This window comes from Fistularia commersonii, chromosome 25, assembly GCF_037954325.1.
Source record: "Fistularia commersonii isolate RoL2024-O1a breed Wild chromosome 25, RoL_Fcom_v1.0, whole genome shotgun sequence".
Lineage (NCBI taxonomy): Eukaryota > Metazoa > Chordata > Actinopteri > Syngnathiformes > Fistulariidae > Fistularia > Fistularia commersonii.
Window position 1 is genome coordinate 4,633,658 of NC_141308.1, and position 24,950 is coordinate 4,658,607.

Consider the following 24,950-nt stretch of genomic DNA (forward strand, 5'->3'; position numbering starts at 1 on the left):
GGCTGTCAGAGTACATGTTATCCCCAACGTCACTAACATAAGGTATTTCAGACATTAGCAATTATTTGGTCTTCATAAATTGTTGCCAGATATTCAGTAGTACATTACTCCAATTATTACTATAATGTATACAGTACATTATTCCAGTTATAACTATAATGCCTTTTACTTCATCCTATTCCGGTAACAGTTCCAATGAAAAGTCATCATTATTATTAAAATGAAACAATTAGACCTCTTCATGTGGCACACATGGGGTGATGAATAATGTAAAACACCTGATGCTCCAGTACAACTAGGCAACACATAAATCAGAAGTAGCATTTTACAATGAAGGGCTGCACGTTGGCACAGTGGTTAGCGCTTCGGCCTCACAGCATGAAGGACCTTGGTTCAACAAGGGGACCTTTCTGTGTGGAGTTTGCATGTTCTCTCCCGTGTCTGTGTGGGTTTCCTCCCACAGTCCAAAAACATGCAGCAAGTTAATTGGAAAAAAATTGGGAAAATTGCCCCGAATGAGTGAATGTTGTCTGTCTTTGTATGTGGCCCTGCGATTGACTGGTGATTAGTCCTAAGTGTACCCCGCCTCTGACCTGATGACAGTTGAGATAGGCTCCAGCACCCCCAGCGACCCTGAGTGCAGGGTAAGCAGAAGGCAGATGGATGGATGGATGGATGACTAATAAATGATCATGTGTATTGGAAAATATTTGTGATCAAAGTGAATACATTAGTATCATCGCTTTGTATTTACATTTAAAAAAAACATTGGTTTCCTCATTTACAGTAATAAAAGCAACTTTCCACAATCAACTGAAATCGGTAAAGTACAATGGTTTGCACCTGCATTCAAGCTCCCATCCTGGCTGAGATCGATTTTGGGCCAAAATGTTGAAATTGAGGTGTTTATCAAACCAGAGCCAATTCCTTGTATGGGTGAATATTTTTGACCAATAAACCTGATTCTGATATTATTAGGTATCTTATTCCAAAAGGACTCACCAATGAAAGATCACTAGTAGACATTTAAATGTTACTTAATTAGGGGATGATTTTTTTTTTTTTAAATATTCTCATCAAAAATGTTTGATGAATGACCCAAAATCATCAAAGACAAAGGTGTCTTTTTTTTCAATTGAAAACACATGTGGGTACTTTGACTAATCATATTTCAGATTGTGAGTACTTTGGGAAAGTTGATTTAAATTTAGTTAAATATGTAAGTGCAAATAATTTAAAGATTATAGGCCTTGTATTAACATATGTACATGTGATACTTCCTCAAAGTATCCCATTTGTATATGACACAGAAAAACCCTTTCCAGTTTGTCTGCAGTCTGGAATTATTTCAAATCTGATATTAAGAGACTTCCCTGCCTTTTCCCTTCAGGACATTAAATAATTAAGCTGTGGAAGCATAACACACAGCCATTCTTTCCAGCGTTAATTAAATTCAATCCAAATTACTGTTGTTATTTATCCAGTATTATCCCATTTTTTAATTTGCTGATTACTTGTTTATTTCATAATTTAAGAGATTGGTAGAAAATGGGGGCAGAAAAGCCTATCTGTAAGTTTGTGAACAAAATATTCCGATAAGTGACACAATGGATGAAAGAGGTGTGAAATTATTACTTTTTATTCTTATTTTGGTGGTTCATTGTTTCAATAATTGACAATTTATTTCAGCTCTGAAGTGAAAGAGTTGCTTTACTCTGTATTCAAGGCGTTTTTCAGAGCGAGCAAACTGTTTCGGTTTAATATGAATATGTAGTTCAAAGTCTTTGGATCCATATAATTAAGAAATAGTGTCACCCAGCATTTCGAACGAAAATCCAAGGGGTGCAATTTGTGTTTTTACCTCTAGGTGGCGACAAACACGACGGAACAGGACGAAATGAAGTTGGTTCCAATCTGGTAGATAAGGAAAAAGATGAGGGACATTTGCACTGACGCGTTCTGGTGGTTTATTATCACTGTTCTTACACGTTCAATGTGAAGCCTCAACTATCATTTTGAACTTCACTCGATCTGTGAAAGTATTATGTAGTATGGCTCAAGGTGTGCGTATGCTTGTCATTGAAGATACACCGGACCACTTGAACATCATACCAAAAACAAAACAAAATACAATGATACGAAGCAGCAATCTAACAATATACACGGATAATCATGTCATACCTGTCGTAGACTATCTCAAACAATCTTAATCTGATTTGTGAAGCAAAAAACAAAAAAAAAATCTATACAGGTCAAGTCTGTACAACCTCCAGTGATGACAGCAGATTATTCAGATTCAGTGTTACAAATATTTAAGACAACAATTGCCGAACGGACATGCAACGCACAAAGGGCAAAATCCAAAGTGTATTTCAAACGTGATGTTTTCTGTCTTGATGCAAATTAAATCAAAGAGTAAACTGTTTCGTTTTCGTACACGATACAATAACTTGTGCGGTTGTTTTCTTTTACATAATCGTAATAACGATTTCACAAAAGTGTACATTTTGTTTGATGTGATTATCGAGGGATGGGTCAGACGGTTCCCGCATCCAAATATTAAACAAAAAAAAACAGAATTGTCCCTTAAGCCTTCCCTTAGCTGCAGAATCGGAATGTACGAATCTCAAGCCAACTTCAGCGTCGGGCCTGTAAAGCTGAGTCTGTGTGTGAAATGGCGTCCTGATGAGATGGTGCTTAACTTATTTGCCGCGTCACTACTTTGCTAACACAACTCTTCCCACGGCGGAGACACGCACAGGCCTCTGAAGAATGTTGTTTTCAGAGAACATTCACACTTATCTTTGTACATGGTATCCACAGTCATTTTTCGTGTTCAACAGATGAGAGCTTGAAAAAAAAAGTTTGTCTAAATACTGCAGGATCTGTCTGCGCTGACGATAAGTTTCATTTAGTATTTAATAACCATAAGATGTGTCCCTTTAATGTGTCAATCACTGTAGCTTGTTGGCTTGCGCCAATATATGAAGTGTGTTTACGCCTCCGCTCTGCCTGCCATCTAACCTGATGAAACGGACCAAAGGGTCGCTTGGGAAATGTAGTTTTTGTGTCATTTCTTTCCAACACACATCAACGCGAGATAAAACGCGAACGCCTGGCATTTCCCACAATGCATTGCGCCGCGCGAGCTACCCCATCTTGTGTCCTCCTCATGAATATATAGCAGCCAGTATTTGCGTAGGAGGTCGGCCGACGTTCATTGCATATTCTAGCGCCGTATTTTGGTCCAAATGGGACGTACTGTCACGTTTGCCTCGGTCTGTCCCCGCGCCTCCTGCCTCTTCCCAGCGAATTTAATCGGTAAAATGCTTCTTCGGAGCGGCGGCGGAGACCCCGGCAGGGAGAGGACGGCGAGAAGTGAATGACCACTGGGAGAATTAGAAGCCAACATCGCCCGCTCGGCGGATAGTTCGACACGGTGGGCACGTTTTTTAAATGTAGACGCAGTAGGAGAAACCAAGTGCGCACCGTTATTTATTTAGAGCACGGGACTTTTCATTGGCGGAGATGGAAAGTGTTCAGGCTGCCGCTGAGGTCTGCGGGTCCGACGGAGGCGCGACCAAGTTAATGAAGAAGCCGAGCGGGCTGTCTGTCGCCCGGGGGACTCCGGCGGACGATTGCGCTGGACATTTGCCACCCTCCCGCTTAGATGTCAAGAACGGGAACGGCCTCCCTCATGCCGCTCTTACAGCAGGATCTTGTGCGTCAAGCAAAACTGTGGCGTCTGCTAATGGCCGGGGCTTATCCAGCAACTCCAGCTCCCTCCTGTTGAGACGGAGGCGCCTGAAGAGGAACCTCTCCGCCGCAGCTGCCGCCGCCACCCCAGCTGTCACCGCCGCCTGCAGTGCAAAAATGAACTCGGCCCTGTCCTCTGCGTCTTTACATACCCGTAGTCTGGATCGCAAGTCTTTACTGAAACACCGACAGAACATGCAGCTGCAGCCCACAGATCGCGAGTGGGTGCGAGCTGATCTCCACCGCGGCTCCATCCACGTCCATGACAGACTGACGCCCTCGTATCCCAGGCCGGTCCTTTGCACTATGGACACTACTGCCGGCGAAGTAGCGCTCCGTCTAAGTAAACTAAATAGTAAGTCAAGCTCTGTTGTGCGCATTTTCAGTAAAGAGAACTCCAAAATTGACCAGAATGGCAACTGCAATGTGAAGTATGAATATGATTATAATCACCGCAAGATAACCGAGGACCCCAGTATCAAATGCAACCACTTGACTCCTTTGGATGCCACAGAATTAAGGGGTCATTCGAGTGACAAGCTGAGACTGCTGCTCATGAAGAATGCAGACGACGGGCAAAAGCAACAGGGCATTGATGGAAAACTTTTCACCCCCGAGTCGGAATCACAAGACAACATAACCTGCTCGCTGTCAGATTTGCATTCTAACTCTAACATGGATACCCCGAATGATGACGACTCGGAGCAAAGAAACGGCATGGACATCTATGGCTTGAACTCCGGCTCAGATGTGGAAAGCAGTGCATTTGATGACCTGAGCTCTGGGGCCCAGCTCAGCGAGCACAGGGACTCTCTGAGTGATGACATGATTCTTGGGACGGACGCATCCATCCTCAGCCCGTCATTTGATAGCGCCACAGAGGGCCACGATATGTACGGCAGCTCCTCTGATGAACTGGAACTGGATTGTCCTGCATCGAGTACAAGCATGGACCCCATCTCCCAGCATCAGAGCAATGGCATCAGTACGATCACCGCCAACTGCAAGCAGTGCGCCATAGGGCATTTAAACGACATGACAAACAATTCACACATTCTTGGCAGCGTGCCACCCAGCAGTAGCACAAGCTTATTGTCAAGTGCCTGGTCCACAGATAATACACCTGACATCCAAGATCCAGACTGCGGACAGGGTGCTGTTAAATCAGGGCTAGCTACAGACTACGATGGAGAATCTGGTGACTCAGTCCCCACACTGTACGTCCAGTTGCACGGTGAAGCGGTTAGGAGGCTTAACCCAGATGAGAGGCCGCTGCAGATCCAGACTGACTTTCTCTTTAAGCTTGGATTTAAGGACCCATGGAGAGTTCAAGAGGAAGGGCTGAACACAGAAATTGGCTCCCTGTTACGTTTCTATGCAGGTAATATTCATTTGTTGAATTTTGATGAACGTTCATGATGGCTTCAAATGAAATAGGGCAATGCCACTTCTCTTGTTTCTATTTTTTTGTCCAATGTGCGACTGGTTCTGTCTTTGCATTTCCCTTATGTCAGAGATCAGACTGCAGAGTCTGAGATTTGCACTGTTTATTACAATTAGACGACCTTTTTTCACAGGGAAAAAAAAGTTGTATGCATTTAGATGAATAATGAATTCTGACAAATTGGTATTTAACACATTACCATTCATTTGACAAGATTAAAGGGTCGGGGGAACAAGAATTATGTTGAGTTGCTGTCAAACAAGTATGCTTTGTGCTGTTCAAAAGGTTTGTGCTTTCTTCAATATATGGTGTTACACTTGTTCTATGCTTGGCTAAAACAGCTTCATAACGGCAGCTTTCCATGTTCAAGATTTACTCCCTGGGTATAGACCGAGCTTATGGTCCAAAAGCTAATGGTTTGGCAGACCTGCCTTTCCTCTTGAGCTTTGTTTTAATTTTCTTGTCTTCTTGTCTATTTTATTTTTTTGTTGTTTGGTCTTCTGGCCTTGACCATCTTTGGCAGAGCATAGCAGCACACTGTGCTCCCATGGACACGCATGACATCACCACAAAGCCATCACCACAAGTTATGGTGCTCAGACATGGGGCCCTTTCCGGCTTTTGCCCCATTATCATCCTAATGAAAAGGCTGAATGCCTTTGTGGTTGGATGGAGTGTAGGGGTGGGAGCAGTATGGCTAGGAGGACCATAAACTCTCTCTGGGGACTCCGTGAATTGTAGTCATTGAGATGCTGCTCGGGGCCTGTTCTATTGGTATTGAGCAACGCCACTGTCACAGTAACTAACTGCCTGCCACACTAGGTTAAGATGGCCCTCCAAAGCTTGGGAAGTCCTTTTCTTTCCTATGCTATTGCCCCAAATTCTGCTACTGTTGCTATTGATGCCGATGGGAGTGAAATGGAGGGCAGGGAAAGTGGCTGATGAGGACAGAGGAAAAGAAACAGCTTGTTGGGCTTACTGTATGGAATAGAGATGCTCAAACACTCGCCGCTTTGTGTCCCGAGAGGCTGTTGAGCCAGAGGTCAGTCAATATGAAGCTGATAATGGCCACATGCTCTCTTTGACAAAGTCCCTTTCATATTAGGACTCATCGTCTCCTTAATACTGTTTCATGGGATGTTGCGAAAAAAGAAAGAAAAGAAAAGATAAAAAGTCACGATGCCTCTGCACCACACCATAGCTATGTCAAGTGGCGTTTTTTTTTTAGTCCACCATTTGTCTGTCCTATTATATCAGGAACACTTTGACATCATTTCACTTTATACGTGTCATGGTTAGGAACTGGACTGCCAAAGTTCAAGTTCACAACCTGAGAAAACATTAATTTATCCAAAACTATAGGGGCCATATGCTTAAAATTATATTTTTTTGCATAGATATTCTCCTCAGAATCCTGGGGGGTTGCTCCGGGAATATGGGATACTGAACCCGTTATACGGGCTGTTCAGTCCCCGTATGACCGGTGTCGGACAAGTTGGTCTCCGCCAGGGCTGCCCTTTGTCACCAATTCTGCTCATAACTTTTATGAACAGAATTTCTAGGTGCAGCCAGGGCATCGAGGGGCCCTGGTTTGGTTCTTTTTGCAGATGATGTGGTTCTGTTGGCTTCATCAGTCCATGATCTCCAGCTCTAGCTGAAACGGTTCACGCTCAAGTGTGAAGGATCAGCACCTCCAAATCCAAGACCTCGGTGCTCAATCGGAAACCGAGCTCAACTGGAAACCGGAAACCGGAGTGCCCACCCCGGGTGGGAGAAGAGTTCCTGCCCTGAGGAGTTCAAGTATCTCGGGGTCTTGTTCACAAGTGAGGGAAGAATGGAGCGGGAGATCGACAGGTGGATTAGTGCAGTGTTTGCAGTAATTTGGACTCTGTACCGGTCTTTCGTGGTGAAGAAGGAGCTGAGAGAGGAGCCAGATGAGGTGGCTTGGGCATTTGGTCAGGATGCCTACCAGGGGAGGTATTCCGGGCCTGTCCATCTGGGAGGAGGCCACGAGGAAGAGCGAGGACATGCTGGAGAGACTATGTCTCTAGGCTGACCTGGGAGCGCCTTGGGGTCTCCGCAGACGAGCCGGGCCATGTGGCTGGGAAGAGGGAAGTCTGGGCCTCACTGCTTCGGCTGCTGCCCCCGCGACCCGGCTTTGGGTGAGCGGCAGCAAATGGATAGATGGATTCTCATCAGATAACTAATGAAGTTTGATTGAAGTTTAATGAATTTGATAAACTGACATTATTATGTTTGTGCTGTGGGCTTTGATGGCAGAGACATACAGACTGTCAGTTTTTCTTTTTGAGATTGAGCATCATAAGCAGTTAATCAAAGCATGTACAATGGAGATCACGTGAAAAGATGTGCATGCAGGACACAAATAACATTATTTATGTGAGTCCCTGCGGCAGGCATTGGGAAGAATAAGTAGTCAGAATATAGGGTAGATTAAGTGCACACTTTGTCAAAAGTTCATGGCCGCTGGAAATATGGAAATGTGACCACCGGAATTCATCACGCATTCTCCGTCTCTGGCTCTTGTAAGGGCTTTACTTGATTCATGAGCACGTGCCAAGTGACAGCCAATCATAATCATTATTTATTTGCTGACACCATTGATATGCAGCATACAAATGGGATGATATAAGAAAATGAGTGCATACATTGTTAATTGTTCAAATGTCAGATCAACTTTCTGGCATGTTAGCACCGTGTTTACCTATAAAGCAGTATTTATTCACTTTTTTTTTTAAAAAGGAATAAATCTCTCTGGTATTGTTCTACCAAGAAGTCACCTGTGCTATCAAATAGCGGAAGCAGGGAAGAGAAGCCCTGACATACCCCTCAGTTCACGCCCCCATATCCCATGTGAGACAGCTTAACTGCGGTCATCTGAGCACCCCCTCCCACTCAGACACACACTCACACAGACATGCACGCACAGCCAGCAATAGTGCTCAACACAAGGCAACCCCGATCTGCATAAATAAAAGGCCCTAATTTTAATTCTGTCAGTGAGGCCATGGAAGATCACTTTGCCACACTTACAGATGGAAGCCATGTTAAAGGACAGTAGTCCTGATGGCCTTGCGACATCTATGCTGCTCTTTCACCTGCTGGTGCAATGACGGAATGTTGGGAATGTACATGGACTTCTCCAGAATGTGAAGCATGCCTGCTGAGGAGGAAGTAGAGTGACGTGCTACGGGGGACTGGTTGTACAGGGGAGGATACCATGTTTACACATGTTGCACTGACTTAAAATGTTTGTCCTGCTCTAATAGTGGAGATTCGGCCAGCTTCAGCTGACTTATTGGCTGAATCTCAGGCGCAGCTGCCACAACTGTAGACCTCAGTCACACTAAAGGCCTTTTGTCTGCATGCCTGTGCATGCAGAGGGGTCTGTGATACAAGGAGTTTTGTATCCAAGTCTTTATTATCACTCCTTTACTCCATGTATCCTGACCTGTTCAATTTCAACCCAATGGATTGCACTGTATATTTTCATGGGAATGAGTAGGATGCAACATGTTTACATAAGCTGTGCTATAATAGCTATAATACACTCTAAAGAGAAATTAGTTGCTGAGGTGCACCTTGCCAGATGCTGTGCACAATGCAGTAGCTAGCTTGACTTTGAAGGGGTCAGGTCATGTTTGAGTGCACAGGCTTTACAGTGACCAGATGAGAGAACTCTCTTTGCCCTGCCAGGCTCACAAACACATGTATACATACACACGTATAGAAGCCAGCCTAGATCAAAGGGCCACTGTCCTTGTTGGCACCCTGACGAGTGATCCTTTCAGAGCTACCCACACAGGAGCCTTTTGTAATGCCTAGCCAGCACTATTCGAGTTTGAGTGTAACAAAAAAAGAGTGATGAAATCAATAAATGCATAGCTTGTTACTCACAAACGCAAGCTGCCAACCTCTAATAAAAGTATCTGCTGCTATAAGAGACTGAACCAACAGGCTTTTTAGAGTGTAACTCCTAGCTACAATAGTGCTGCACACCAAGGTATGACTGTACAGGTCAGTTTGGCTTAGGAAGAGAAAAAGAGCTTCTGCTCTCTTGACAAGAGATCTTCAGCCAGCAAGTAATGAAGCTGTCTCCTGCGCGGACGGTTGTGTGTGTGTGTGAGTGTGTGTGTGTGTGTGTACACAAGAAAGGAAATGGCATACTGAACCCTAACACTCACTGGCACAAGGTATCCCTAGAGGTTTGAGGGCCCAGCTTTCTTAACCAAACCAAAGCAGCACACTTAAATAATTTAGATTCATCAGGTTACTCAGCTTTGCAAACACTGTCATCCTTGTTCACATATATTTCAGAACCCACTGCTATTTGTGAGTGTTATACTCACCGTACTGAATTAGAAATGTTTTTCTCATGAAAGCTTATTTATTGTAACAGTGACTTTGCTTTCATTTTGCTTGCATTGTGAGCAAAATTAATGATATACTTGTTTTGAAATCATTGAGATATTTGCTACTGTAGTCTCTATTAAACAAATTGACGAGCTGCTCTAGTTGTCCATATTGTTTTTTAGTATGGGCTAGTAAACTGAACTTGACAGGAAGAATTTGTCATGCCGAACTAATGAAAGCAAAGCTATGATAAAAGGATTCAGATAATGTCACTCTCTGAACATAGCGATATAATAAACTGATTGCAGCTTGCAGCTTAACACATTTTGCGGAAGTTTGTATCTCACAATTTAGTTTTAGAAAGAGAATCACTTCTGTTTTTCAAAATGACATGTATTGCAGTTTGTTATTGCATTTTTTTTTTCCTCTTCAAATATATTTCAAAACTCATAAAATTTTTTCGCCCATTTCTTTGCATTTTATGAGGTGGTTATTTACAAGACTGAAATTAATACTCAGTACTTTATTGTTTGGGGACCAAGGAACAACTGTAAAGATAAAATTGCACATTCTGCACCCTTTGTCACCAGTGTCCACTGTTTGTAGGTAACAAATCAAATCAAATTTTTTTGTGAAGATAAAAGATATTTTTGAGAAGAGAGTTATAGCTCAATCAACCTCAATGCATTACCAAACTCTTTTCAGGACTGTAGATATCTACTCTTACCTAAGTTTATCTCCGAGGAGGCAATAGCTGGTGACGTGATGACTTAAAGGACTCTGGGGTTTAAAGGCTTAATGAAGCTCCCTGTTTTCAACTGCAGGCTCTGTGACACTAATGTAGCAGAAAGCACTCAGTCATTTTATCCGTCCAAATGAAGTCTTAACTTTACAGCCTACACGCCACAGATACTTTCTCTGACCACATAAATATTGCCTTCTGAAAGATATACAGGCCATCATCTAAAAATCAGATGTTTAAAACATTTGTTTGTTTATGTAGCTTTAATCCAGAAAATAACATTTGATAAAACGTTAGTACATGATTTCCATGAGTATACACACTCAAGGGAGAACTTAGCAGAAGTTAGACATCATTTCTCACCATTGATGTCCTCACCTGACAGCTAATGAGTAATTATGTAATTTTATCATCAGATGTTGCCCTTGCCAGAGCTAAGTCTCACAAATGGGTCATTTGAGTGTCTGTGTGTACTTATGTGGTTGTGTTTTGTTACGTGTGGAAATTTGAACTCAACAAATTTGATGACAGTCAAACAATAATGGATATAAGGCTACACATGTAGATATGTTTTAAAGGCTAACTTTGGCCATACTGCCTTACTCAGTATAGCAATGTTTTTTTTTTTTGTAGGAGTCAAGTACCGGTATGTGTGTTTTCATTGTTTGAGAGGGATGGTGGTGTCAGCTTGTAGCATTTAAAGCCAAGAGAACTGTTTTCTGTCTAATATAGATTGCCTTCTTGGCTGACATTCTCCCACCCTCAACTTCTCTCTCGCTGAATCTTCCTCCCTCTCTCAATTTCTCTCATGATCGATCCCCCTCCTTCTCCTCTCACTATCTCTCCTCACATCTCCTCCTCCCTCACACCATCTGACAGTTTCCATTTATCAGCCTATGTCTCTTTATCTCTCTCTAGCTCATTACTTATCATTTTAGAATTACTGGTTACCTTCATGATTACCTTTTTAAAGATCTTTAAATACATGGCCATATTGGAGGCAAACAGGTTACTTGTTTTTTTCAGCTCTTGATTTTTTTCAAAGGCACATTAAATAAATATCTGTGAACCAAAGTAACTAACAGCATTTTTAAGAATACCAGCAAATGATTTAAATTCTCATGGTTTGGTTGGCTACTGAAACTAAACTAGTTTGCATGATGGCAAATTCTGCCATAAGGAATTTGGACAGGCAGTTTGTGGGTCAGGGGCTTTTTCTACACTATAGGAGCTAAATGCCCTTGCCCAGCAAAATCTTGGTGTTTGTTGCAAGTAGGCAGACCGTCCAATAACCGTGCACCAGCCACTGCCCTGACTACATGCAGGAGGGGGGATTAGAGGCAAGCCAGCAGGGGCTCACTCTCTGCAGTTTTGATCACCAGCAGCACAGCCTAATACCAGACAACATCTGCAACTCTCAGCATTAAAGAGGCCCAAAAATTCCGATTAGGGAACACACAGCCCGCTTGCCTGCTTGTGCAGGACAGAACTGTGTCAATTCCTGGATGGGAGGTTTTTAAATACCACTGCTCTAACGGTGCTTGCACTGATTTGTTTTACATGGCCTGAGATGCATGAGCTATTTAACATTATTATGTTGATTTGAGACTGCTGTTTATCAGGGATTTTCTTGTCATGGTCGCCATCCTTCTGTACGAAAAACATTAGGTTTACTGGATTGTATGTTTTGAAACCCCTTGCGTTTGAGTGGAATCCAGAATATTATCAAAGTGCCCCTGAATTCTGTGTCGTGTCAAAATAGCTAGATAAGGTGTGTTGGGTGGAGCTTGCTCTCTGTCTTTGGACTCGGGGTTAGATTTGTTGATATGAAATGATCTAGTTTATAGTTCACGAAGACAAATAAAAACAGAAACATGGGAATGGTGCTTCTGTAAGTTGTTTAATAAACACAATGACAAAAGCATTACAACAGCATCACAAGTCATTATTATTATTGCCAATTATAATGTATCATCATGAACATATCCAACAGTTTTTGAAACATCTTCTGGCATACCTTGGCTATTACACTGTACTTAAACTAATTACATATCTAATACATCGTTTTTGATATATCTTAGAGTCATAAGTTAAATTAAGTACTCCAATACAGTTTAATGCCATGCAGTTATATATTAAATCAAAGTCACTCTGCACTCGTAGCTTCCATAGCTTTTGATTATAGTGCCTACTTATATGAGTCATACAGAAATAGTCATATACTTACTCGTACACTAATTCTTAGTCAGAGTAAAAGTATTACTCCCAATGTCAAAGAGCATAGAAACACTCTCTGAGATGTAGAAAAAAACAAACGTTCTTTCCAAACGCAGGAAGCCATGCTAGGATTTATTAAAATGTAAGCTTTAAGGAGTGGCTGCATCTTGTTACAATAAAATTAGTAGTCTACCAATTTCAAGTATAGATTCTTCACTTTATTCTTAACCACAGTTAAACCTTAAATAAAGTTAGTTCTCATCACTGCAATGATGTGCTTTCTGTAATATTCTTTTGAATTTTCTCCAAAGTATGACTAGTAAAAGCACACTATAAATCTGGCATATTGCTCTCCCTAAGAAACGCCTTATTCGAATCAACATCAATTAAAGTGAATGGGTACATGTCTCTTTATGTGGCCCAAGGATCAACCTCTGACTGGTCCAGGGTGTAGCAAAGCTTTCACCCCTGAAAACTGGGATAGGCTCCAGTCCCACTTTGACCCTGAGGCTAAGATATGTGGTATAGACAATGAACGAATAGATGAGTGATTGAATATATCGGATAACATTAAAGTGCACCGGCACACTCAAAGTGGGCTAGAAGAGCTTAGATCTGCAAAGCAGGAAAAAACAGGCCAAGAGAGACGTCTATCCACGTGAATTCACATAACATTGTAAGATGCCTGTCTCTTGCTGCCAGTTATGCAGCTTGATAATCGCCAGAGTTGCTCTAATGAAGATGAGCTGTCATTTGCTGCACCAACAGGTTAGCACTCTTCCATTGAACTCTGTTCTTTGATTTAAATGTATTTCTTTTTTTCTCACCAATGTTATTCATCATCCTTTCCCCAGTGATAAAATGCTATTAATGATTAAATGCTCACTTAGCCTCTAAAGACTGTTGCACTTCCTACCAATGTTTAGAAATATTTAATGAAGGAAATCATCTCCAAAGTTCTCCTGTTTTTCCCCAAACCCCCTTTTTTAATGCTGGTCTCTCCCCCCAGCACCCCAGTACTACAGCATTCACATGGCCCCCGCATGTGACATGAAGTTGATCCAAAACGCATTGGATGCCCGCTTCAATACATCACTGTTCCAAGCCTTATTAAATTGTAAACAAAACAAAAGGAGGTGGGGAGAAGAGAAAAGTGAGCCTGTGGGACCAGGGGAATGTGCAGCAACATCATAAGCTCACTCATCCAGTCCCTGTGCATCATCCAAAGGGTGTAGCCCTTTAACTCCTGCTTGGTACAGCCAGCCCCCACCCCGTGTTCCTTGTGTGTGAAACACTTACTCTCTATCTGTGTCCACACTCTTTCCTCTGAACTGGACTGACTCCATCTTAAAACAAAGATACAGGGTCTGATTACTTTCTGGCCTGTCAATCTGGGGGATTAAGAAAAAAAGCAGCAACTGACAGCTCCTGCTGTCTTCATGGACAGTGTCATTCTCAGTCACCCAAAAATTGGTTCAGCAGTATTACAACAGTTTGTCAAGGAGGAATGTACCTTTTGTCATTGCTTCCTCCCTGTTGTTTTGTGCCCTATCTGCCTATATCAAAAGAACGCTACAGTATGGCAACTTTTGCTCTAAATGATCTCAGAGCAACTTTCAATATCAGCCTGGATGATTGCCAGATTTTGTTAAGCTATGAGTCCTTTATAGCCTCCAATAATGAATGCCATTAGAGACGAACTGCAAACAATAACAATAATGTGCTTATCTGTCTGTCGTCTTCCCTCAGGGAGACTTTCAACTGAGAATAATTTTGTTGCCTTTCATTGGGGCTTAGCAGCAATTTATCCCGACCAAAAATATCAATCAAGTAATTGTCTTCGTCACCAAGCTTTACCTTTGAAGAGACAGTTTTTTTTTGCATTATGATGAAAGAGACACTAATTTCAGCTGTGTATATAGCATGGCTTCAGAGTTAAAGTTTTCAGAAAAAAGGTTCATGTTCAGGTCATCCTTCCTATTGATTTGAATGTATGTTTGTATATTTGAGAGTTGGGGTATTTTTTATCGTAAGTTGTGCAATTACAGCCTTTTCATCAATAAATGCACACACCAAAGAGCGAGATACGTGAGGAAATTAAATGGTTAATCACAGCCCAATAGATGACATATGAGATCATGGGAATACACGAAAGACTGTTCTCAAATTCTTCTGTTTTTCATGGTGAGTATACACTCGGGATAAAACTTGCACATATTAATACTAGGTACATAGTTGGCCATTAGACACAGGACCTTTGAGTTGAACTTCATGACTGACTCAGGGGCAGATAATACAAAACCACCATAACATATTATATGAGAAACAGATGATGATGCAGCTTCTTAGTTGACTCTCTGGAGATCAATTGAATAACGTAGAGGTCCCAGTGTTATTGCCCAATTCAGATGTACTGTAAGTTTAGTGTCTGCTGATCAGTTTTGATTTCTGGAATGACACTGAAATTATGCATGGATGCCTTCAGTTCCTTGATGCAAAAATAATGGTTTAAAGAGTTCCATACATAAAATTGCACTTCAATGTCAATACATTTTAGGGCAATTTATGTTCTGCAAAAATGATTGAATATCAGAATCCCCACATTTATTTTGGCGACCATAACAAAGGATCTAATTACCCTTAGGTCCTGTGTGACCTTTACATATTGTGGTGAGAGATAAACTTGTTGTTCGGCATCATTTAACCAGAATACTGGCAGGGGCTGACTTTGTGAAAGCATGTGAGGAATGAAAAGAAGCAGAAAAGTGAGGGACATACATTGTAAAGCTCTGAATTTATAATATTGGTGCTTCATTTCTGTCAGTGACAGCCATTATATATGCAGTGTTACAAATTAACAGGAAGACCCAGGGCAAAAAAACAAGCAGGAGGATGCTTGAAATTAATCAATAACGCAAATATATACATAGAGGCACAAACGTGAATCCTTCCCTATACTTGCACATGTATGGCCACGCTAACTGTAAGCATGACATCAAGCCTTTACTAGCTTAGAAAGTAGCAGTAGTGTCTGTATCACAGGGAGGTGTTGTCGGCATCCTTCTTCTTTGCTGGCCTGCTTCATAGCTGCCTCTCAAATTTCTCCCTCCCATGATGAACATCCCTGGGGGGTTGAATGCTAGGTACGTAAGCTAAAACCTCTGTGCCTGGGAGGTGGGCTATCGTTTTGGTGCCTAAGGTAACAATGTTCTATCTCATTGCTCAATCTTGGTCTGTCCAACACTCTTTATACGTTACCAAACTCGATAAGGTGCAGCCCCATTAAAGCTGCAGAGACAAGCTGCAGTTGTGTACATGATTTTAGCAAGTGCTGTGTAGACTGCTCAGGCTGGTGTTTCAGTGATGCTACTAAAGTGAAACTTATCATCTGAATAATGTTAAAACTAAAGGACAAGCTCAGTTAATGTTTTTTTGCAGAAGTAGTTTTTTTTTCCTCATCTCCCCAGGTTCAGAGGACATTTTCTCTCATCATGACTGCTCTGGCTTAATTTGACAACTATGCTTGAAATAGATTATGGCATTTGCTTTCGCTTTTGAAATATTCCATATTTTCTTCAATTAGTTAATCAGTCATCCTCTAAAAGACAGAAAGGTTGTTTTAACAGCCCTGTTTTATACAGGGATTCAGTTGCAAAGGATTTACATAAAACACAGTAAATGTTGAGATGCTCAATGCTATTTTTTTTGGAGTGTAATTTTTTATGAGGTTGAATCTAAAGGCATATGTGCTTTTAGAAAAGCCTTTTATTTATTCATGATTTTTTCCAGTTTGTGGTCATTGTGGTCAGTTTTTATTTTTTTTTAAAATATTTTAAGAATCAGTTGTGAATTTTAATCAATTTAGGTCTGATTTATCTGGGCTTTGGGAAACACAGATGACCTGGGCCCCCTCTCAGCAGACAGACAATTCAATCGATCGATTATTTGAGAAAATAATTCACTTGTTATTGATACGGTGGGAAAATTTTAGTGCATTCAGTTAGCTCGTAGCCTTAACTCTGAGACTGCACTGCATATTGTTCTTCTGTAGTTGATCATTTGCCATCCATGAACAGAATATTCCTCAGTTGTGCATGCTTTAAATGCTCCTGCAAGCAGAGATTCCATCACATTGGTGTTTATGGCTTTCGGGTATTCGTTGTATTTGTGCCTTCAGATATTGCTGTGATCTTCGTGCCATTGTCAGTGTGCTAGGCTGATTATGTGTCCTCATGGGTTAGCGAGAGCTGTACAACTGAAGGCGAGAGTTGCATCATTAATGAGTGTGTGCCACCCTGTGACTGGATTGCAGTGACCCATAGCTGTATCCCTGAGTATGATGGCACTGGCTGTGCCATCATACTCTCATCATACTCACTGCAAGAACTACTGGCATGTCATGGCTTGTGGGTTGGACTGGGGGCTGTATGTGCCAATCTGGGGGCAGGAAAGGCCACTGCAAATAGAGAAAATCACTAAATAGGCCTCAGCAATGATGTAGGTCATTGTCCATCTCATTTTGGATGTATTTATCTCACCTCCTTTAACATGAGTTATTAGCAGTGGATCATCTATTTTGTGCCTAGGTTCTCCTTACAAAGTGTCATTTCAGATGGGAACATGAAGGCCAGGAAAAGAGGACCCAGACTACTGATTATTATTCACTGCAAGGGCAGAAAGATTAATCTTCACTGACTTTAAACCTGAACAAATCTTAAGATAAAGAGAAAGACTAAGAATGACTGTTTTGGACTAAAGAATAGAAACAGCTAGAGATATATTTTAATGGATGATAGGGAAAAATGGATCAGAAGACATTCTGTTCACTTGAAAACCCTTTTTCCTTTTTGAAACATGCAAAACGACACAAATACTTGGAGTGTGCACTGTGTCAGTGTGAGAGAGAGAGAGGGCAATAGAGAAAGAGAGATTATATAAGTGGACACCCCAGCTCCCCTGCCAGTTTACTATCACACAACAGTAACTCACTCAACACATGTGAAGACTGGCTTATATTGTGCTTTACACCCAAGACTAATTTGCATGCATTCATGATCGACTGATAATTCATTACTTTTCTTGTAAAGAAAAGCCATGCCTATTTAACCCAAATGTAAGCATTTGAACAAGCTTATCATACATTTGAAGGAAACCTGCATGGACCACTATTACATAAACACAGTTGGTTTGACAGTGAATGCATTTGACCTTTACTGGCAAGATCTAAGACACTCGGGAAGGGAGGAAGATCTCGGCATTTGAAATACCACACAAAGGACTGACTGTGATAGCTTGGACCTTTACTTATCAATTAACCTGATATCTCCCTTTGCCATATTTTGGATTTTGATTTAAATTTTGAAGTTGGTAAAAATGGCTTTTGCAATTGAGCAATGCAAGTATTTTGGCTATTTGTGATATTTGATTATTTGCAGAATTCTTGAGGTTTGGATAATTCGGCAAAAGGACTTCATCAAACTCTGATGCACAGCCTCTGACAGCACTAGTGTACTTCACCTCTGAAAATACCCCCCCCCCCGTTCCTAATTTGGTCTGATTAAGAATCATCGTTTTGCATCCCATTTTCTCACATCTGCTTGCTCACCCATGAATATACTAAGTAATTAATTTATTGGTTTTGCACTCTATCCTTCTCCATTTACATCCATTAAGTTATCTATATTTAACAATAACAATAAAATTGTATTTATTCTGCATCCCCTGACAAGCAGTTGTGGATTTGAAGTCCAAAAACATCTTCATACACTCAAGTTATTTCTGTGCATAAATGACAAACAGTGGGTAAAAGTGTTTCTTATACACACACACACACACGCATATACATATATGCACTCACACACACACTATATGGCTAAAAGTATTTGCTCACCTGCCTTGACTCAAAGGCATCCCATTGCTAATCCATAGGGTTCAATAAAACGTTGGTCCACCCTTTGGAGCGATAACAGCTTCATCTATTCTGGGAAGGCTGTTCACAGGGTTCAGAAGAATGCTTATGGGAATTTTTGACCATTCCTCCAGAAGCACATCTGTGAGGTCACACACTGATGTTGGACAAGAAGGCCTGGCTCTCATGCTCCACTCGAATCCATTCCAAGATCATCCACAGCAGACTATGTCATCCATGTCTTTATGGACCTTGCTTTGTGCACTGGTGCACAGTCATGTTGGAACAGGTCTAAATTGTTCCCTCAAAATAAGGAGCATGGAATTCTCCAAAATGTTTGTGTATGCTGAAGCTTTCAGAGCTCCTTTCACTGGAACTAAGGGGCCAAGCTCAGATCCTGAAAAAAAAACACACTGTATTCCCCCATCCACCAAACTTCTCTCATGGTACAATGCAGTCACAAAGGAACTGTTCTCCTAGCAACTGTCAAACCCAGACTCATCCATTAGATTGCCTGATAGAGAAAACCATGATTCGTCACTCCAGAGAACCCGCAATCACTGCTCTAGTGTCCAGTGGCAGCGCGCTTTACACCACTGCATCCCAATGCTTTGCATTGCAATTTGTGACTTGTTTCCTGGATGCAGCTGCTCGACCATGTAAATCCATTCTATGAATCTCTCTGCGCACTATTCTTGAGCTAATCTGAACGCCACATGAAGTTTGGAGGTCTATAGCAATTGACTCTGCAGAAAGTTGGCGCACTATGTGCCTCAGCATCCGTTTAAGTGGCTTACCACTTCATGGCAGAGTTGCTGTTGTTCCCAGAACATTTCTTGTAATACAGCTGACAGTTGACTGTGGAATATGTAGGAGCAAGAAAATTTCACAACTGGATTTGTTGCACAGGTGGCATCCTATCACAGCTCAACGCTGGAATTCACTATGCTCCTGTGACCCATTCTGTCACAAATGTTTGTAGTTTGCATGCGTAGATGCTTGATTTTATACACCCGTGGCCATGGAAGTAATGGGGACACCTGATTCCGATTACTTGCATGGGTTAGCAAATACTTTTGGCCATACAGTGTGTGTGTGTGAATGTTTGTGTGTGTGTGTGTGAGTGTGTGTGTATATATATATATATATATATATATATATATCCCAAGTCATTCATGATTTTGTAAAATTAACAATGGAGAGTCGACGGGTTGTTCTCATCTCATCTTTTGTGGTTGTGTGTTTCACTTGTATTAATACGTTAGTTACTAATGACCTGAAAAGGTATGGAGGTAGTTCACTGGCAGCCAGAGGGATGATGTACAAAAAATTTGCATTTAAGACCAACAAGATGGCTTGTTGTCTGTGGAGGTTCTCAGTCAGGCGGGTCATCGTGAATTCTTATCAAAATCTTGTTGTAGTAACTGGACTTGAATTTGTTCACTGGAAGAGGTCCTCCCCTCGTCCGACATTTGATTGGCAGAAACTAGGTCTAAGCCTCAGTTCATGTGATCTAACAGGTTTCATTCCTTTGTTTGGCTTTACCTTTTCACATTCCAATCCAGGTAATCCCACAAAAGTTGCTCTTTTGTCCCAACGAATGACACCCATTAGCATAACCACCCCCTCAGATCTAGTTTCTCCTGATCAACACTTATATTTACATAACAAGCCATCATAACCTAGACCTGCTCCAAACCCTGGCAGTTATTTTCAGAAACTCCCCACCAGTCATTAGAAATGAAAAGCCTCTCTGATAAGGGGTGAAATGTGTTAGAGTGAAGAAATTTATGTACAGTTGCCACGACAAGAAGATTTCAACAAGAATATGTACATTATATATATGTATAAACACTGTAAGTGTATATTTAAGTAATATACGTACTTGGTTGCTTTTTTCTACTGGTACATTTCACAATGATCATTAACTCCTTTTTTCTTTTGAATGCTCAAACACTCTGTGTGTTCTACATTACTTAGACACACTCTAAATTGGACAAACATTGCAGTGTACAACATAAACAACCAATCAGAGCACTAAAGAAGGTAAGCTCTAATTGGTCATTTCTTAAAGTGTTGCAGTACCAATGCCCTAGTAACTCTCCATGGAAACTCTGGAGATAATAGCTCAGCTCAGTATGGATACATATCTTATGCTGGATTTTGATGTAAATGTTTGGCACTAAAACTCATTTGGATGTAGCAGTTTTCTACACAAAGGTTTTTTTTCATCTATTTGATCTCAAGTTTATTATCTAATTTTCCTTTTAATTATAGAAAAATATCAAGGCTGGTCAGCCCTACACTAATTTGGCTTAATATAATGTTGCCAGCCTGTCGCAGAAATATGTCATCATTCCTCTGTCGTTTTTTTTTTTACTACTCCTAAAAGTCCACTCATGTATTACCCAAGTACTTTTTTGGTCGTTTTTGGGTAATACATGAGTATTACCCAAAAACAACCCATTAATGATGTGATAATAACTGCTTGATGATGATGAGAAAATTGGCCTCCAGGCTATCAAGATTAATCCAAAGTAGATCTAAATGGTCCCAAACCTCCTACTTTTGCACATCTAGAGTTGTTATTAATATATATTTCTATATGGGTCCACCAGAGGGACAGCACGTTAGATGTTTCAGAGAGAAGGTTAGAGAAGCCAAACTGAGATGGTTCGGTCGTGTACAGAGGAGGGATAGTGAAAATATTGGTAGACAGATGTTGGAATTGAAGTTGCCGTGCAGGAGGTCTCGGGGAAGACCAAAGAGAAGATTTATGGTTGTGGTGAGAGAGGATATGAAGGTAGTTGGTGTGAGAGAGGAGGATACAGAGACTAGGGTTAGATGGAGAAGGTTGATTCGCTGTGGCGACCCCTGTAGGGAAAAGCTGAAAGGAGAAGAAAATTTCTCTATAAACATACTCGATGATCTTAATTCTTCATTTGTTTAGGGAGAAAACAAGTGGCAGTCAGAACACTGTAATTGTCAGTTGATGTTTATTTAAAGATTGAGGGAACATCGTTGAGGATGTCCCTGATGAGTCTGTCCCCGCAGGACAGGTCATTAAATCACTAGCAACCATCTGGCAGAAGTGACTACAGAAGCCATAGTGAGCAAAACAAAAAAAAAATGTTTCCAGCCAAATGCCTAGCATTTTACTCCAATCTACATAGAGAATTGAATTCACAGTGGATGTGTATGTAAATCATTCACACATATTAATCGGGTTTGGCAAACTGGTAATAGGATGTCGTAACAATATCTGTTTGGGAAGGTTACAGACTGTAATCTTAACCACTTTTATACCATTCTTAGATGTCTAATTTGCCGACTGTCTGTATTTGTCCATCTGAGCAGGAGTCTATAAGTTCAGAGGTATTATATGGGCTGTAATCTATGTTAGTTGTCAATCAAAAATTCTCAATGAAAATGTGTTTGAATCCAGTTGAAGTCTTATTAAATTCATGTAACTAATACATATGTCAAATCTACTCTTTTCACCGGCTCCCAGAATGCTGTAGCATGGCTTCTGGCAATCAAATATGAGTGTGCAGTGAGGAGAGAGATTGAAGGATTGCCTTGTCGGTGCACTGAGCGGGGGCCCGCCTTTAGAGATGTATTTTAAAAAGTTAGAGGGCTATGACATGTCCAAAAGTGTAATGGCAAACAAAAAAAAATCAGTTGTTATGCCAAGTGAAAAAAGATTTTTATTTTTGTTTTTTTTGCAAGATAATTTGAGTATGCATGATTTCCACTTTAAAATGAAGTTATACATTCTTGCAAATTCTTTATGTTCTGTACGCCACCAACTGCTTACTTAGGAAAAGGCACAAATAAGCATATGGTCATCATTGTTTGCCTCAACTTGCTCTCAAACAAAGGGATGGAAACAACTGTAGCTCTGTATAAGTGTGTTTGAACTCTGAGCTAGCTGATCAGTAGGCCTGTGTTTTCCTATATGAGGTTACGTAACACATGCACGTTACATAACAGCAGCAGGAGTTCGACTCTGAAGAGGGAGAGGGGGCCACACTCATGTACGTCAGCATCCAACCCTTCAACTCAAAGGGAATCACTGGGGACAATTTTCTGTATCTCACACACAAACGCTAATGCCTGCGAATTGTAGATATTAGAACACATCACTCGCTTTTCTTTGTTTCCTATGAGGGTGGTTAAGTGGATATTGATTGAATTACATGATAAAGCATGTTCACCATTTAAAGCTGCTGAGGCATATGCTGTGATAGCTTCCTTCATTTTGCTCACTATATTCATTTAGGTAAGATTCAATGTGATTATTGATCACTAACAACACCTTTTTTTCATTGTTGTCTCTCTTTAATGTGGCTGTCAAGCATCTGATATATGATTGCATTGCCTCTGCTTCTGCCCATCAATCAACGAAGAAAATAACACTTTAAATTCCATGAAAGGGGAAATATATATATCAGATCATATACAAGAGAGTCAAACTACCAAAAAAAGACAATAATATGGCTTTATAAAACCCACTGTAGATTCTTCTTTCGGTGAAAGCCTTGCAATCTTCTGTATCAAGCACTTCCTCCACAAGTAGTAAATATTAATTCCTAACAACCTGATAACCATTGTTGTACAATGCCATTAATGGCATAACAGTTCCTGTTATGTCAGGGGCAAAGGTTAATAATGGTTGGGTGGGAAATATATTGCAGGCTGTGAGCCCCATTTAAATTTGGGATGTTTTTCACTGTACTGAGGGAAAAGTTGGTCTTAAGTTTCTGTTGTACACATATATCTGTATTTTTTTTTTTTTTTTTCATTTCTGGTTACTTCCCCAAGAGAGATAAGCCAACAGTTTGAGGAATCCATCAAACTACAAATTATCCCCTTCCCCCTTTCTCAAGATACAAGGATCTTAACAGATTCCAGGCATGATATTTATCCTGGAGCGTCTTGTCTGAATGATCCTGCATCCTATAATGCTATTTCATGTTGTTAGACCATACAGAAACGGGGGAACTTTACAAAGCATATTACCACTACTGAGATACAAGATGAAGGATGTTCAGTATCACTCAGAGCAGTCCTCAAGACACATCTGACAGCAAAAAAAGTACAAAAGTACAAAAAAGCCTTTTTGTACACAAGGGGACCTTTATTCTAAATTACTTGTACATATAAAATAACTATTCTGTAGTCAAACCCTCTCCTATTGGGAAAATATGAGTTAATATTAAAAATGCTTAATAATTAAATCCTGTTTTATTTGTTATGTGAGCAAGCTGCCAAGCTGCCTTGTGAGCTCAGCCAGCTAATTAACAACAGTGGATGGTGATGTCTGTCCAACAGAACTTGTTACCTGTTCACATTTAAAGAGGATCATGCACAAAAATCTGATTGGTAACATAATGACAGTGTCCTCAATACAAGTTAAGCTAGCATTACTTTTTGTTGTTGTTTTCCCCCGTTATAGCATCACCTTGTCTACCATCTGTACAGTGGTATGTTTGTTTGTTTTTTTTAAGACTATTATCACTTTTTAATTTCATATGCAAAGTAATATTCACCACTAATAAGAGTTATATCATGGCAATTTTAAAAAAAAAATACTAGATGTGCAATTTATTTTCATCCAGTAATTATTGTTGTGAAATAAATATTACTATTTTTAGAATGTGTCTGTGGAGGTTCTCAGTCATCCATGTCATGATCAAAATATTCATCTCGTAGCCATCTGGACTTGATTTTCAAGAAAGTCCAGTTGACACGAGTGTTTTTAGAATATGTTCTTGAGTACATTCAGATTATTTTTCAGTAATGGTTTATCAAGTTACATCTTGGAATTTTCTTCATTTTGTCATGGATCATTGCTAATACGCTATCTCAAGTTCATTCAAATAAATAATAATTACCACATTTAGAACTGTCTGGGGATTTTTCCTCTAAATACCACAATGGAAAAAATAATAATTTCAATGAAATGGGTCAATTTAGAATATTTACCTGTATTTTATTTTATAACTTGTCTCAAACAAGCATTATGAGTAACATGTGAACAGCATTTTAATGCTTGTTTGGTCGAGCTAATGTTAACAAAATGCTTTTAAACAGTACATCAGAGATTACAGATATATCCCCATGCAACAAAATTATTAGTACAGTGTTTTTCTACATATTTCCCTCAATGTTGGGAAGGCTGTTAAGTCCCTCTAAATCATACTTGAGGTTATTATTTCAATAAAGTGGCTCAGTTACATTCAAATGTCTCTCTGATTAATGTAGTGCAATCCAGGCTACAGATTTGAATGCCATTGAGTACAATCTAAATCCTTTATCACATGTCTATGTTGGGCAGGCTCTGCAGCAAATCAGGGCTAGATACTTCTTGTATTTCCCCTGCATTGGTAGGTGTTATGATTTAAGAAAGATTTATAATGTATATAAATAGGTATTGTAAATGTTAAAAAACAGTACAAATGTAAAAAATTGCTTCAAGCCGAGTGGCTTCTGTCTTGCATGATAAA

At 40.5% G+C, this 24,950-nt stretch overlaps 1 protein-coding gene across 1 annotated transcript in view; it reads left to right on the forward strand.

Annotated features, from left to right (window-relative positions):
- The first annotated feature begins 3,398 nt into the window (after window positions 1-3,398).
- The window catches only part of phlpp1 (PH domain and leucine rich repeat protein phosphatase 1), a 43,002-nt gene continuing 21,450 nt past the window's right edge, over window positions 3,399-24,950 (forward strand). Inside the window, exon 1 of the mRNA XM_086172041.1 lies at window positions 3,399-5,137. Within this exon, the coding sequence (XP_086028167.1) occupies window positions 3,529-5,137 (1,609 nt within the window). The 5' untranslated portion in view covers window positions 3,399-3,528. The remainder of the gene's footprint in view (window positions 5,138-24,950) is intronic.